The 13,766-nt window shown below is 49.3% G+C and overlaps 2 protein-coding genes across 3 annotated transcripts in view; both read right to left on the bottom strand.

Annotated features, from left to right (window-relative positions):
* Positions 1 to 369: 369 nt before the first annotated feature.
* Positions 370 to 5,413, bottom strand: Acta1 (actin alpha 1, skeletal muscle). Of its 2 annotated transcripts, XM_052727503.1 has the most exons (7): positions 2,793 to 5,413; positions 2,229 to 2,369; positions 1,811 to 2,135; positions 1,459 to 1,620; positions 1,170 to 1,361; positions 830 to 1,011; positions 370 to 753 (listed from the first exon to the last, which is right to left on the bottom strand). In XM_052727503.1, exons 2-7 carry the CDS (start codon positions 2,355 to 2,357, stop codon positions 610 to 612), a joined length of 1,134 nt encoding a protein of 377 aa, XP_052583463.1. In that variant the 5' UTR covers positions 2,358 to 2,369; positions 2,793 to 5,413; the 3' UTR covers positions 370 to 609. The 2 variants fall into 2 exon arrangements, with proteins under 2 accessions (XP_052583463.1, XP_052583462.1); XM_052727502.1 differs by having other exon boundaries at positions 2,229 to 5,413.
* A 3,790-nt stretch (positions 5,414 to 9,203) lies between these two features.
* The window catches only part of Nup133 (nucleoporin 133), a 49,733-nt gene continuing 45,170 nt past the window's right edge, over positions 9,204 to 13,766 (bottom strand). The window contains exons 25-26 of the mRNA XM_052727499.1: positions 12,358 to 12,446; positions 9,204 to 9,425 (exon numbers count right to left, since the gene is read on the bottom strand). Coding sequence (XP_052583459.1) covers positions 9,289 to 9,425; positions 12,358 to 12,446 — 226 coding nt within the window. The 3' untranslated portion in view covers positions 9,204 to 9,288. The remainder of the gene's footprint in view (positions 9,426 to 12,357; positions 12,447 to 13,766) is intronic.

Below are 13,766 nucleotides of genomic sequence, written 5' to 3'. Positions count from 1 at the left end.
AATGCAAGTTTTTGGTTAGATTTGAGGATCCGATTTCCAGCCCTGGATTGAGGCAGATTTGAGAGGAACTCCGGCCAGCACCACGGTCAGCGCCCGCTGACTCAGCTGGCGATGGCCGCAGCTTTTGTGAAGGGGAAGAAGTTGCCTCACCCAGCAGCCGTCAGGGACCCGGCAAGCCTCTCCAACTCCCTGTAGGGGGAGTGGCTACGATTCAGAAGGGGAAACCAGAGGGTTTGGGTGAGAAGATCTAACTTCCTAACTTTGTTTCCTAAGGAGCAGCACTCACTTGGAGCTCCGTGAAAAGTGACAGGCGGGGTGGGTCTTTCTCCTGCCTACCCCTTATCCCGGGTAAATAAAGACAACACACGCTTTGTTGCAGCAAAACAAAATGGCTGGCTTTAATGCTTCAAGTTTTCCATTTCCTTCCACAGGGCTTTGTTTGAAAAATAACAAAATGAGGTAAAACGAGTCAATCTCTGTACAGGACTAAAACAGGTGCTGGCTGCCGTGGTGGCAATGGAGCCATGGCGGAGGATGGATGGGGCCACCCTGCAACCACAGCACGACCATCGTCCTGAGGAGAGAGAGTGAACGCAGATGAGGGTGCGCCTAGAAGCATTTGCGGTGCACAATGGAGGGGCCGGCCTCGTCGTACTCCTGCTTGGTGATCCACATCTGCTGGAAGGTGGACAGCGAGGCCAAGATGGAGCCACCGATCCACACTGAGTACTTACGCTCAGGGGGGGCGATGATCTGCAAGACAAGAGTGTCAGGTGCCTGCGTGTCCCCCCGCCCCTCCGTCTCCGCCCACACCAGTCACGTCATCCACCTTGATCTTCATGGTGCTGGGAGCCAGAGCTGTGATTTCCTTCTGCATGCGGTCAGCGATACCAGGGTACATGGTGGTGCCCCCTGACATGACGTTGTTGGCGTACAGGTCCTTCCTGATGTCAATGTCGCACTTCATGATGCTGTTGTAGGTGGTCTCATGGATCCCCGCAGATTCCATGCCTGGTGCCCAGGAAGAGGCAGTGTGAGCGACCACAGAGTCAAGGGACTAAGGGCACCGGTGGGTCGAGACCCGGTATTCTGAGGCGTGAGGACGGGGGCGGGGGGAAGGGAGACAGATCCCGGTACACTAGCCTATACCAGCCTAGCGGATGGCTCACCGATGAAGGAGGGCTGGAAAAGCGTCTCCGGGCAACGGAAGCGCTCATTGCCGATGGTGATGACCTGCCCGTCCGGCAGCTCGTAGCTCTTCTCCAGGGAGGAGGAGGAGGCAGCGGTGGCCATCTCATTCTCGAAGTCCAGGGCCACATAGCACAGCTTCTCTTTGATGTCGCGCACGATCTCACGTTCAGCTGCAGGGGCAGAAGCAGTAGGGAAGTTTCAGGGCAAGGCCTGGGGCGCATGCTCGCCCTCCGTGGCCCGCCCTAAGCGGGCGTTGGAAGCACGCACCTGTGGTCACGAAGGAATAGCCACGCTCGGTGAGGATCTTCATCAGGTAATCAGTGAGATCACGCCCGGCCAGGTCCAGACGCATGATGGCGTGTGGCAAGGCATAGCCCTCATAGATGGGCACGTTGTGGGTGACACCGTCCCCAGAATCCAGCACGATGCCTGCGAGGGGGAGGGGCGTGCATAAGCGGAGGGGACCAGCAGGGAGAGCAGGGACAGCACTGGGATCGGAAAGTGGACATCAGGGATTGGATGGGTATGGTGCAGGGCACAGAACCAGGAGGTGGGCTGGGACGACATTATGTTGGGACAACACTACCTGGCCTAGAGTGGGCCATATGTGGGCACTTACCGGTGGTACGGCCAGAGGCATAAAGGGACAGCACCGCCTGAATGGCCACATACATGGCAGGCACGTTGAAGGTCTCAAACATGATTTGGGTCATCTTCTCGCGGTTAGCTTTGGGGTTCAAGGGAGCCTCGGTGAGCAGGGTCGGGTGCTCCTCAGGGGCCACACGAAGCTCATTGTAGAAGGTGTGGTGCCAGATCTTCTCCATGTCGTCCCAGTTGGTGATGATGCCATGCTCGATGGGGTACTTCAGGGTCAGGATACCTCGCTTGCTCTGGGCCTCATCGCCCACGTAGGAGTCCTTCTGACCCATACCCACCATGACACCCTGTAGGTGGAGACATCAGACACTTGTTACTACAGATGGAGGGAAAAACGGGCTGTACTCAGTGAAGCTACCCTTCCCTGGCAGCAGACTGACCTGGTGTCGGGGGCGGCCCACAATAGATGGGAACACAGCCCTGGGGGCGTCATCCCCGGCAAAGCCGGCTTTCACCAGGCCAGAGCCATTGTCGCACACGAGGGCGGTGGTCTCGTCTTCGTCGCACATGGTGTCTAGTTTCTGCAAGGACAAGGCCATAGTGTGTGTGAGCATCGGTGTGTGTGTGGTGGGGGCTAGGGTGATCCAGAGACTCCTTTCCCCCAGCCCCTTGCAGAGGGCCAGAGGATGCTGTCCCAGTCCAAGGCTGTGCTTTTGCTAAGGGAAGCACCGTCTGTGGACCACACTAAGTCTTCCAACTAGGTATGCAGGGGACATCTGGAGACATGAGGCCCTCTACCTTCACCCCACAGCTGGCACTAACTAATGCTATCCTCTCTACTTCCCGATGTCATCTGTGAAGGAGACATTAAGGCCCACTGCTAACCTGCCTGTCCTGTGAGAGGGTGGAGGACGCTGCCCAGAGAGGGCAATACTGTCCCAACTATGGAGAAGCTTCCTGTTTGAATACCCACAATATTCCAAAGTCAGAAAGGACACTTCCACCTGTCTCCTAGTCCGGAGATTAGCTAGGCCTTGCTGGCTTTAGAAAAGTCTTAGACTCAGAGGGAGTTGCGCCAAGGCTAAGACAATGCTGAATGTCTCCAAACACATCTTCAAATCAGTCTCCCAGGGCCTGGGGTGTAGCTCTACGAATCCAGATTTGGTCCCAGCAGAGAAAGAGTAAGAAGGAAGGAGGGATGAAAGGAGGGAAGGAAAAAAGATATTTCAGGGAGAGAAATCTCAAGCAGCCAAGGCTGGCACGTGGCTCAGTAGCAGAGCACCGGCTTGCTCACTTGCAGGAGGCCCTGGATTTAGTCCTCAGGGAGGGGGAAGGCGGGATGTGGGGGTGGTGATGGGTAGATATCAGAGCTTCAGGCATATCCTAAATGCCAAGTCAGCAGCTCAAATGGTCTGGAGATGAGTTTGGAGAAATTTCCAGAGCCAAGTTTCCTCTTTAAACCGTCTGCCTCTAGGGCAGAGTGTGATGCTAGACACAGGCCCAAGGCTAAACAGCTTGATCGGCTGGGTCCTCCAGGGCACCCTCCCCACCTCCACCCTACCTGCTGCTCTGACTCTGGCCCTGGATGCCGAGGGTGGGATGTGAGGCTTCACGTCCTGTGACTGCCTGTCCCCTAGCTCAGGTTTTTATATAGTCCCTGGGAGCTCTCCCTACACCGCCCCGAAGGAATGTTGCTGCCCTTCCCAAGCCATATTTGGGTGTCGGGCACTAGAGTCCCTTCCTTCGGCTGGTTCTCAGCCTGGGTCCCCGCCCGGGTCTTCTGCACTGACCAAAGAAGGAGAGGACTGGCCCTGGCCCAGGTAGCTAGGACCGGACCGGGCCATATATGGAGAGTATCCTCAGCTGTCTGCCCCTCCCAACTGGCTCCAATGCTCACTGCAGGGATGGGCTGGGCCAAAGGTCACTGTTTTTGCAGATGACTGCTCTGCATTTCCCAAACTCTACCTGTTTCAAAGGTCTCCCCAGCTCTGCCCACCCTGGGCACATGAGCCGCTGAGAAGGTACCTGATTCCTGACGTGACACATTACACCCCATTTATGGGTTAACTCAGGCTACCAAGCCCTGGTGCTTAAGCCCAAGCCCTGTGATCAGGTGAGCTGGGAGGGGTCACAGGCCCCAGGTAGGGATGGAAAATAAGCCGCATTTGAACTTCATTTTCTTTCCCACTTCAAAACCCGCCCCCCCCCAAATCCAGAGATCTGACCCCACCCCACCCCACCCCCCACTCCGTGCAGGCTGTCAGTCAGTGTAGGACATGCAGCTGTCACAGGGCAGACAACTGTTGGAGAGAGGAGGAGGCGGTGGTGAGAGGAGCCCTGGGGGCTTTGTGGCCCTGACACATGGCATGTGAGACCAGGGCATTAGAGCTGTCCCCTCCGTTCTGCAGTGCACTCTTGGAAAGAATAGAGGGGTCAGTCTGTGTGTGTGTGTGTGTGTGTGTGTGTGTGTGTGTGTGTGTGTGTGTGTGTGAGACCAGGGCATTAGAGCTGTCCCCTACATTCTGCAGTGCACTCTTGGAAAGAATAGAGGGGTCAGTCTGTGTGTGTGTGTGTGTGCGTGTGTGTGTGCGTGTGTGTGTGTGTGTGTGTGTGTGTGTGTGTGTGTGTGTGTGTGTGTGTGTGACCAGGGCATTAGAGCTGTCCCCTACATTCTGCAATGCACTCTTGGGAAGAATAGAGGGGTCAGTCTGTGTGTGTGTGTGTGTGTGTGTGTGTGTGTGTGTGTGTCTGTGTCCCTAATTCCAGAACTGACTCTCATTTAGTTGGCTGGGTTGAGCAGATGATATCCCTTCCCCTTTGGTGGCACTGTGTCCCTCCCCTGGGTCTGAAAGAGTCACAGTGGAACTACCGGAGCCTGGAGGGGGCTGAGGCAGAGAGGTGGTGATGGAAGTCCCTTCTGAGGAGCACCAAGACCTTACACTGGAGCCCAGGAGTGGTTTCTCCCGGGCAGATTCATCTTTATATTTAGAGGATGATGCCTGTCAGCCCGGCTGCTTCCCATCCACCTTGGAGCCACCACCTGCCAGGCCTATTTATACCACTGATAGATGGGGATCCTTTGGGTTTCTAGGAGCTACTTATGGAAGGTGGAGTAGGGGTGAACAGAGGTCGTTTGTCTCTTGGCGCCTTTCTCAATTTGGGTAGGGATGACAAGAAAGCCCAAGACAGTGTTCTGTGGTCAACCAGACGACATACTTTGAGGGGTGCATCAGAGCCAAGCCACCATGGAGCCATTCACTTCTCTGATGGCTTAAGCGTTCCCAAAATAGTTGTTCACATTTGGAGTGGAACTCGGCAGCTGGGACAGGTGCAGATCCTCTGCTGAGGCTCCTCCAGACTCCCATACAGCTCTTCCTAACCTGTGGGCTGCACAGCCTAACAGGGCCATTATTAGCTCCGTGGCTTTGTCTTTTCCCTGCGCTGGGACAACAGAACTAACAAGCAGCAAACGCATGCTACATGCAGCTTTGGGGACTCATTTATTGGGGCTGTGAGTGCAGGGAGAAATGTGCTGGTGCCCTCCCTGGACATCACAGGGCTGGGCTGGAAGGACTGCCCCAGACTGCAGCAAGCCTGCTCATTACAAAGTTTTCTCAGCTCAGCATGACATTCAGCACATCCAAAGTTGACCTTGAACCCGTGTCTTCGTGTCTTCGAACTCCAGGAGACCTCCTGCACCACCCCCGGCACAGCAGCACGCAGGTGAGCAGGGCAGATGCACTCTCTAACCTAAGCTACACTCTCTTTTCCTTTCCTGACAAGGTCTCTTTCTCTGGAATCCTGGCTAGACTCGAACTCACCATCTTCCTGCTGGCCTCCCAAATGCTTGTGGGCAGAGCTGGTATGTTCACATTTCTTTTCTTTCTACTTTGTCCCTTCACTTCTCACCTCCTACTCAGAGGCAAACAGGGGAGTTAACAGGCTAACACTGCAATGGGCAGCAGCACAGGTCAGCTCTACCCTTCTAACCCTGTAGCAGCTCTGGAACCACAGAGCCCCAGGGAGGCAGGCGCACACGTGGAGGTCAGAGGACAGCTCTGTGGAGTTGGTGCTCTCCTTCCATCATCATGTAGACTCTGGGGATTGAATTCAGGCTGCCAGGCTTGCTAAGCTTGCCTGCTGAACCGAACGCTGGCCCCAGAAATGGACTCCCATGGAGCAAAACACCCCTTGTTTTAATTAAGGCCATGGTACATCTGTACATGGACCTGCCATCCTAGCAGGCAAGGAAAAACTTCCGGAAAGGCTTTGAGTGAGAACGGAGTCAAGGTGTGCAAAGTACTCACCATACCGCATATAAAACAAAAGGTCGTCCAATACCGTCCAAGGCCCATTTCAAAACAGAAACTCAAGGCTTCCTGGTTAAACAGTTGCTTGTGTATGTTTTCTCCACATGCCTTAAAAAAAATGTTCTAGCCAGGGACAGTGGTGTACACTTGTAGTCCTAGGACTTGGGAGGCTGAGGCAGGAGGATTGAGAGTTTGAGGCCAGCCAGAGCTGCATACTGAGACCTTATCTTAAAAAGAAGTTTGTTTATATATGTTTATATTATATAATACATACATATATATGTATATGCTGTAAAAGATATATACACATACCCATATTGTATGACATATACCATATATACACATACAATATATATGTATGGTACACACACACACACACACACACACACACATACACTTTTCAGTACATATTGCATTGATGTGTAGGTTCTTGTCTTTTTTTTTTTTTTTCGAGGCAGGGTTTCTCTGTGTAGCTTTGCACCTTTCCTGGAACTCACTTGGTAGTCCAGGCTGGCCTCGAACTCACAGAGATCCGCCTGGCTCTGCCTCCCGAGTGCTGGGATTAAAGGCGTGTGCCACCACCGCCCGGCGGTTCTTGTCATTTTTGAGATGGAATCTCACTATATAGCAGTGGCTGGCTTGGAGCTCTCTATATACACTATATAGATCAGTGGCTGGTCTCAAATTCAGATCCACCTACCTCTGTTTCCCAAGAGCTAGGATTAAAGATATGTGCCACTATGTCACATGTGGACTTTTTATACATGAATATATAGTCATTCTGAGGACAGAATGGGAGTGGGTGAGGGAGGCTGTAGTGGAACTGTAGTTAGCCTGGAAATACTCAAGAATATGGGACCATGACAGTCTAAGAAGCCATGAATCTGTCTTGAAGATTTCTGGCCCTTCCCACAGCATCCAGTCAAGAGAATGAAACAACCAAATCTCTGCCTCTGTGCCCCATACAGGCTGCCTGGGCCTCTTACTGGGGTTTATAGAACAACATCTATGGCAGACTGGCCTCAGCATTACAGTGTTTGTGAAAGGACCAACTATGGTGAAACTAGGAACCATCATGAAACCATTGACTCAGGCTCACTGAGTCAATACTGAGATTACAGTCAATGCAAGTACCATATTTGGTAGCAGTGACAACTTACTAATAGCTCAGAAAGCCACACAAACATCTTACTCACTAAAACACTTTCATTAAGATTCATCCATTACTGATGGGTGTGGTGAACTTTAATCCCAGGACTTAGGAGGCAGGTGATCTGTGTGATTCTGAGGCCAGCCTGGTCTACAATAGTGAATTGTGAATTCCAGATCATCCAGAGCTACATAATGAGACCTCTAAAATGTTTTGTTTGTTTGTTTGTAGATTTATTTATTACATATACAGTGTTCTGCCTGCATGTATCCCCGCAGGTTAGATGAGGGCACCAGATATCATTACTGATGGCTGTGAGCCACCATGTGGTTGCTGGGAATTGAACTCAGGACCTCTGGAAGAGCAGCCAGTGCTCTTAACCCCTGAGCCATCTCTCCAGCCCCTGTTTGTTTGTTTTAATCAATGCAAAAAGTGAGGAACATTTCCAATGAGTTACCAGCTGTCAACTCTCATGAGTTAAGACCCACTGTTTTGGTTTCTCAGTCATATAGTAACTCAGTAAAACCTGACATTCATTTTGCTAAGTAGGTACTTCCTTCTGGCTCTGTCCTAGAGACATCAGCATCCCAGAGATTTCTCAGTGTACCACACCCAGAGTCACAGTGACTCCAGAGACTGATTAGGGCAATCTTGAAAAACATGGTTTTCCTTAATTTTTTGAAATTAAAATATAATTAAATTGTTTTCCCCTTCCCCTGTCCCCTCCAACACCTCATATTATTCCCTGCTCCACTGCTCTCAAATTCATGGCCTCTTTTAATTGTTGACCTAACTATATAAATACAACCTGCTCAGTCCATAAAATATTACTTGTATGTATATTATTTAAGGGCTGGTATTGGATGACCAATTAGAGGTAAGGGAGCAATGTTTTGTTTTTTAAGACAAGATCTTGCTTTGTTGGCCAGAGTGGCTTTGAACTCAGTATCTTCCTGTCTCAGGCTCTAGTGTTGAAATTATAGGTGCATGTCACCAAACTTGACTCAATCTTACAATCCTCAAAACAGGCATAACGTGCACAAGGGGGCAGTGCCAGAGAGAACTGCATGTCTCACTGGACCAAGGGGGCAGTGCCAGAGAGAACTGCATGTCTCACTGGACCAAGGGGGCAGTGCCAGAGAGAACTGCATGTCTCACTGGACCAAGGGGGCAGTGCCAGAGAGAACTGCATGTCTCACTGGACCAAGGGGGCAGTGCCAGAGAGAACTGCATGTCTCACTGGACCAAGGGGGCAGTGCCAGAGAGAACTGCATGTCTCTCTGGACCAAGGGGGCAGTGCCAGAGAGAACTGCATGTCTCACTGGACCAAGGGGGCAGTGCCAGAGAGAACTGCATGTCTCACTGGACCAAGGGGGCAGTGCCAGAGAGAACTGCATGCCTCACTGGACCAAGGGGGCAGTGCCAGAGAGAACTGCATGTCTCACTGGACCAAGGGGGCAGTGACAGAGAGAACTGCATGCCTCACTGGACCAAGGGGGCAGTGCCAAAGAGAACTACATGTCTCACTGGACCAAGGGGGCAGTGCCAAAGAGAACTGCATGTCTCACTGGACCAAGGGGGCAGTGACAGAGAGAACTGCATGCCTCACTGGACCAAGGGGGCAGTGCCAGAGAGAACTGCATGTCTCTCTGGACCAAGGGGGCAGTGCCAGAGAGAACTGCATGTCTCTCTGGACCAAGGGGGCAGTGCCAGAGAGAACTGCATGTCTCACTGGACCAAGGGGGCAGTGCCAGAGAGAACTGCATGTCTCACTGGACCAAGGGAGGCTGGAGAAAGGGCAGTAACACAAACAATGGTGACTTCACGTGGAAAATGAGAAGAAAGTACGTTACAATGGAAAGAAAATTAGGATTATGCCTCCACTTTATATCATAGCTCCCAAATAAAGCATGAAAAAACCCGGCTGCCACAGATGAAACCATATGCACTTCAAGTTGATTAAAACCTAGTTTTTTCAGCCTCAAATTTTTTTATATGCAAATATTTATACAAATTTTAGAACAACCATTTCTACAAAGGTCACATCTGTCCTTGGACATAATACTCATAATTTGCTTTGAGAACAAACTCAAAGTAAGGGTTGGACTTCAGGCTTCCCAGCTGCTCTGCTTCAAGTAGGTCCTTCACCTCTGGCAAGTATTCGCTGAGCTGGATGCCTGCAAACAAGAGTCACAGTCACTTACGATTTCAGAGACTCCCCAGTGGGTGAGAGGCTGGTGGTCACTGAGCTAACAGGCCCCACACTGGAGCCTCCTCCCAGTCACAGTGCCTCCCTCTGACAACAGCCTCTTCAGAGCCACCTGCAGGCCCTCACTGGTCAAAGCAGCCACTCCAGGTGGGGACTGTAGTAGAGTCTGCACTTTTCATTTTCTGCCGTTTAAGACGCCTTTAATCCCAGCACTCAGCACTTGGGAGACAGAGGCAGGCAGATCTGAGTTTGAGAATAGCCTGGTCTACAGAGCCAGTTCTAGTTCCAGGACAGTCGGGGCTACAGAGAAAAACTGTCTCAAAAAGCCAAAAGACATTCCTTCAATGTGGAAGTTTTCAACTAAGTCATTTCTGTGTTGTCCTATTTGGGGAATAATGTAGCAGAAATACTGTCACAGAGCTGGCCACGATACTGTAAAGGTGTCACAGTTTAACCTGGGTGCATCCTTCCAGCACTCAGGATGCTGAGGGAGGAGGGTCCGTTGAATCTGAAAGGCCAAGTCCAGTCTGGGCAGCACAGCAAGACTCTGTCCCAAAGAAATGAAATCACACATACTGTAGCATTTCAACCCAAGTCAGAGACTAGAAGTATAGTGGGGTCAGGAAAGCCAGGAAGCACCAATCAATGGACTATTGAGCCACAGCAATTACAACAGAGCATGTAACCCCATTTGACAAAGAAAATGGGACAAAAATTTTGCATGAATAAGAGCATATAATCTGTTATATTACTATCAGGTTCTCTAGTTTTAAGGAAGATATCCTTGAGAGGAGTCACTTGTCCAGTAAAAATATTCTTGAAGCATTCAGCACCATCTTTTTCTATTTGTTATAATGATTAGTTGAATAATTCTGCAACATCAAAAAACAAAGGTCTACTGAGCAACTATGTGCTAGGTAGGGGCAGGCATGTTTTATGTAGATTAAATGATATATCTTGCATGCATATGCATAGCAAATGTTGGAGTCATGTAAATGCCACACTTATTCATTCTGCAGGATCACTGGACTTAGGATACATGTCATTGCATGTTCCTCAAATATAGCATCTCTGAATCTGAAAGGATCTGCCAGACGTAGGTTAGCTGGTCTGCACACTACCTGAACCTGGCATCCTGTGTTTTGATCTAACAGATTTGTGTTTGTTTGTTTTTTTTTTTTCAAAACAGGGTTTCTCTGTGTAGTCCTGGCTGTCCTGGAACTTGCTCTGAAGACCAGGCTGGCCTCAACTCAAGAGATCCACCTGCCTCTGCCTCCCAAGTGCTGGGATTAAAGGCATTTACTACCACCAAGTATTTTGATCTAATAATTCTTAAGAATCAGACCTGTTTCTGTATACGAACTGTACTGTCCTTTGTGTCTTTTCCAACATTCTTCATGTCTTAAGCTCCCAGTATATGAAAGGCAGAAGTCTCTTTTTGAGATAGATTCATCTTTCCCAAAGAAGTACCACATGTGAGCCCTTTTCAGCAAATGGAATTTTGTTGTTGTTGTTTTGGTTTTCTAAGACAGGGTTTCTCTGTGTAACAGTCCTAGCTGTCTGGAACTCACTTTGTAGAGCAGGCTTACCTCGAACTCAGAAATCTGCCTGCCTCTGCTTCCTAAATGCTGGGATTAAAAGTGTGAGCCACAAACGGTATTTCTCTCACAGAACATAGGCATAAAACATATTGTTATTTTTATTTCTAAACTGAATGTTAGTCTTAATGTCTAAAATGGATGTGTATATAAATATCTTGCAATTTCACTTTTTAACAGATTTTATAGGTGAGTATTTTGCGTGCATGTCTGTGTGTGCACGTGTGTCCTGTGTCCTCAGAGGCCAGGTGTCCTATCCCGTAGAAATGGAATTACGGATAGTTGTGAGCCACTATGTGGGTGCTTGGAATCAAACTCAGCTCCTCTGGAAGAACAGCAAGTGCTCTTAACTGTTTTAGCCATCTCTCCAGTCCCAATTTTTAATTTAATATATTTTCTTTAAAAATATCTATTTGTTTATTTATTTTAATGTTTTACGTGTATGAGTGTTTTGCTGGCAAGTATGGATGTACACCACATGTGTGTCTGCTGTCTGCACAAGTGACAAGGACTTCAGATTCTCTGGGACTGGAGTTACAGACAGTTGTAAGTCACCATGTGGGTGCTGGAACTGAGCAGACGTTCTTAACTGATGAACCAACTCTCCAGCCCTATTACACTTTCTCAGTGTGTCTATGCGTGAAGGTCAGATGACAACTTTGGGGAGCTGATTGCTCCTTTCACCATATGGGTCATGGTGATTGAATTCGGGACCTCAGGCTTGGTCTAAGTGTCTTTACCTGCTGAGATGCTCAGCAGCTTTTGTTTTTATTTCATGGGTACGTGTTTGTGCCATGTGTGTGCAGGGGACTGTGGAGGCAAGAGAGGGTTCTGTTTACAAAGGAACTGGAGGTACAGGCAGTTGTGAGCTGCCTGACAGGGGACTTTCGCGGTTACAACCAGAGTCTGTGTCATCGCTAGAGAACATAGGCACCTTAACCCTGGTCCCCCAGTGCGGAGAGTAGAAAAGCAGCCTCACTGAGAACAAGCTCCATCCTGTACGTGATCTTGTTCCCTCTGACCCTCTATGCTGTGTCACACTGGCAATTCCCATGGTACGTATCCAAAACCAAGAACAACATTTCATTTCTTTCTTTCTTCTTTTTGTTTTTGTTATTTTTGCTTTTCAAGACAGGGTTTCTCTGTGTAATAGCCCTGGCTGTCCTGGAACTCACACTAGACCAGGCTGGCTTTGAACTCACAGAGATCTGCCTGGCTCTGCCTCCCAAGTGCGGGATTAAAGGCATGCACCACCACTTCTGGTTGCAACATTTAATTTCTAACAGTTAATAAACCACTTACCGTCTTTTATAAGTTTCTGCAAGATCTTCACAAATACACTGTCTTTAGACACTTCGATTGGATCATCTTTACCGTCTGAACTGGACCAGCTGGAAAAGAAAATGATGAGGGAAACTGAATCATCGTGGCAGCTGAGACAAATGGTTTTTGTTTGCTACTGTGGCTTTCTCCTGATGGCCGTGGGATAGAGTGTCAAGTTCTGTGACCCTGCTTCAAGTTATCAAAATAATGGTCTCTAAATGTGGGACACATTGAAATCTGTTTTGACTTAACTACACTGGCAGCAGATGCCATCACAACCACCACACCACACAAGTTTAAAAAGGCTTTTTTGGGGGCTGGAGAGATGGCTCAGAGGTTAAGAGCACTGACTGCTCTTCCAGAGGTCCTGAGTTCAACTCCCAGCAACCACATGGTGGCTCACAACCATCTGTAATGAGATCTGGTGCCCTCTTCTGGTCATACATGCTGAATACAAAATAAATAAATAAATCTTAAAAAAAAAAAAAAAAAAAAAAGGCTTTTTTGGGGAGCGGGGGTAGGGTGGGGCACAGCATTTTGCTATGTAGTGCAGGCTGGCCCTAAGCTCTTGATCCTCATGCCTCACCTCTCAGGTGCTAGAATTACAGGTGTGTATCACCATACCCAGTGTGAGGCATCTTTCTGAAGAAAAAGCTTCAAGTAACAAATCTAGTTAGCATACTAAAATGCTGTCTGTCTTTCTGAGCATAGTACTAGAAACAATTTTCAGCAAATGCTGTGTTTCTTGACATGAATACACCCCAACAAGGTGAAGAAGAAGAGTGGTTTTCTTTCCAGTGGACATGAACACACAGCACTGCTTTCTGGCGCTAACGGTATACAAGCCACAGGCAACCTAATCTCCATTAGAAGCCAGGACAGAGGCTGGCAAGAGAACTCAGCGGGCAAACAGATTCGCCCTACAAGTCTGACGACCCAAGTTTGACACCTGGTCAAGGTGGGTGGAAGGAGAGAACTCATTCCAGAAAGTGATTCCCTGACCTCTACATGTGTGTTGTGGCCTGTGAGTGTGTGCGCGCGCGCGCGCGCGCACACACACACACACACACACACACACACACACACACACACACACACACGGTTTTAAAAAATTTTAAACCAGGACAGGGAGTTCTCATCAAAATTATACCCATATCGTGGTTCCCAATTGTCTGTAATTCTAATTTGGGGGGATGAACGCCTTCTGCCCTCTGTGGGTACCAAGCATGCACGTGTTGCACAGACACACACTCAGCAAAACACTCATAAACTAAATAATTAAAAAAAAAAAGAGCCAGGTGGTAGTGGTGCACGCCTTTAATCCCAGCACTCGGGAGGCAGAGGCAGGGGGATCTCTGTGAGTTTGAAGCCAGCCTGGTCTACAGAGC

Source organism: Peromyscus californicus, unplaced genomic scaffold (genome assembly GCF_007827085.1).
Source record: "Peromyscus californicus insignis strain IS unplaced genomic scaffold, ASM782708v3 Scaffold_8__1_contigs__length_139910024, whole genome shotgun sequence".
Lineage (NCBI taxonomy): Eukaryota > Metazoa > Chordata > Mammalia > Rodentia > Cricetidae > Peromyscus > Peromyscus californicus.
The sequence above is the reverse complement of the archived record's forward strand: the minus strand, read 5'-3'. Positions and strand labels throughout refer to the sequence as shown.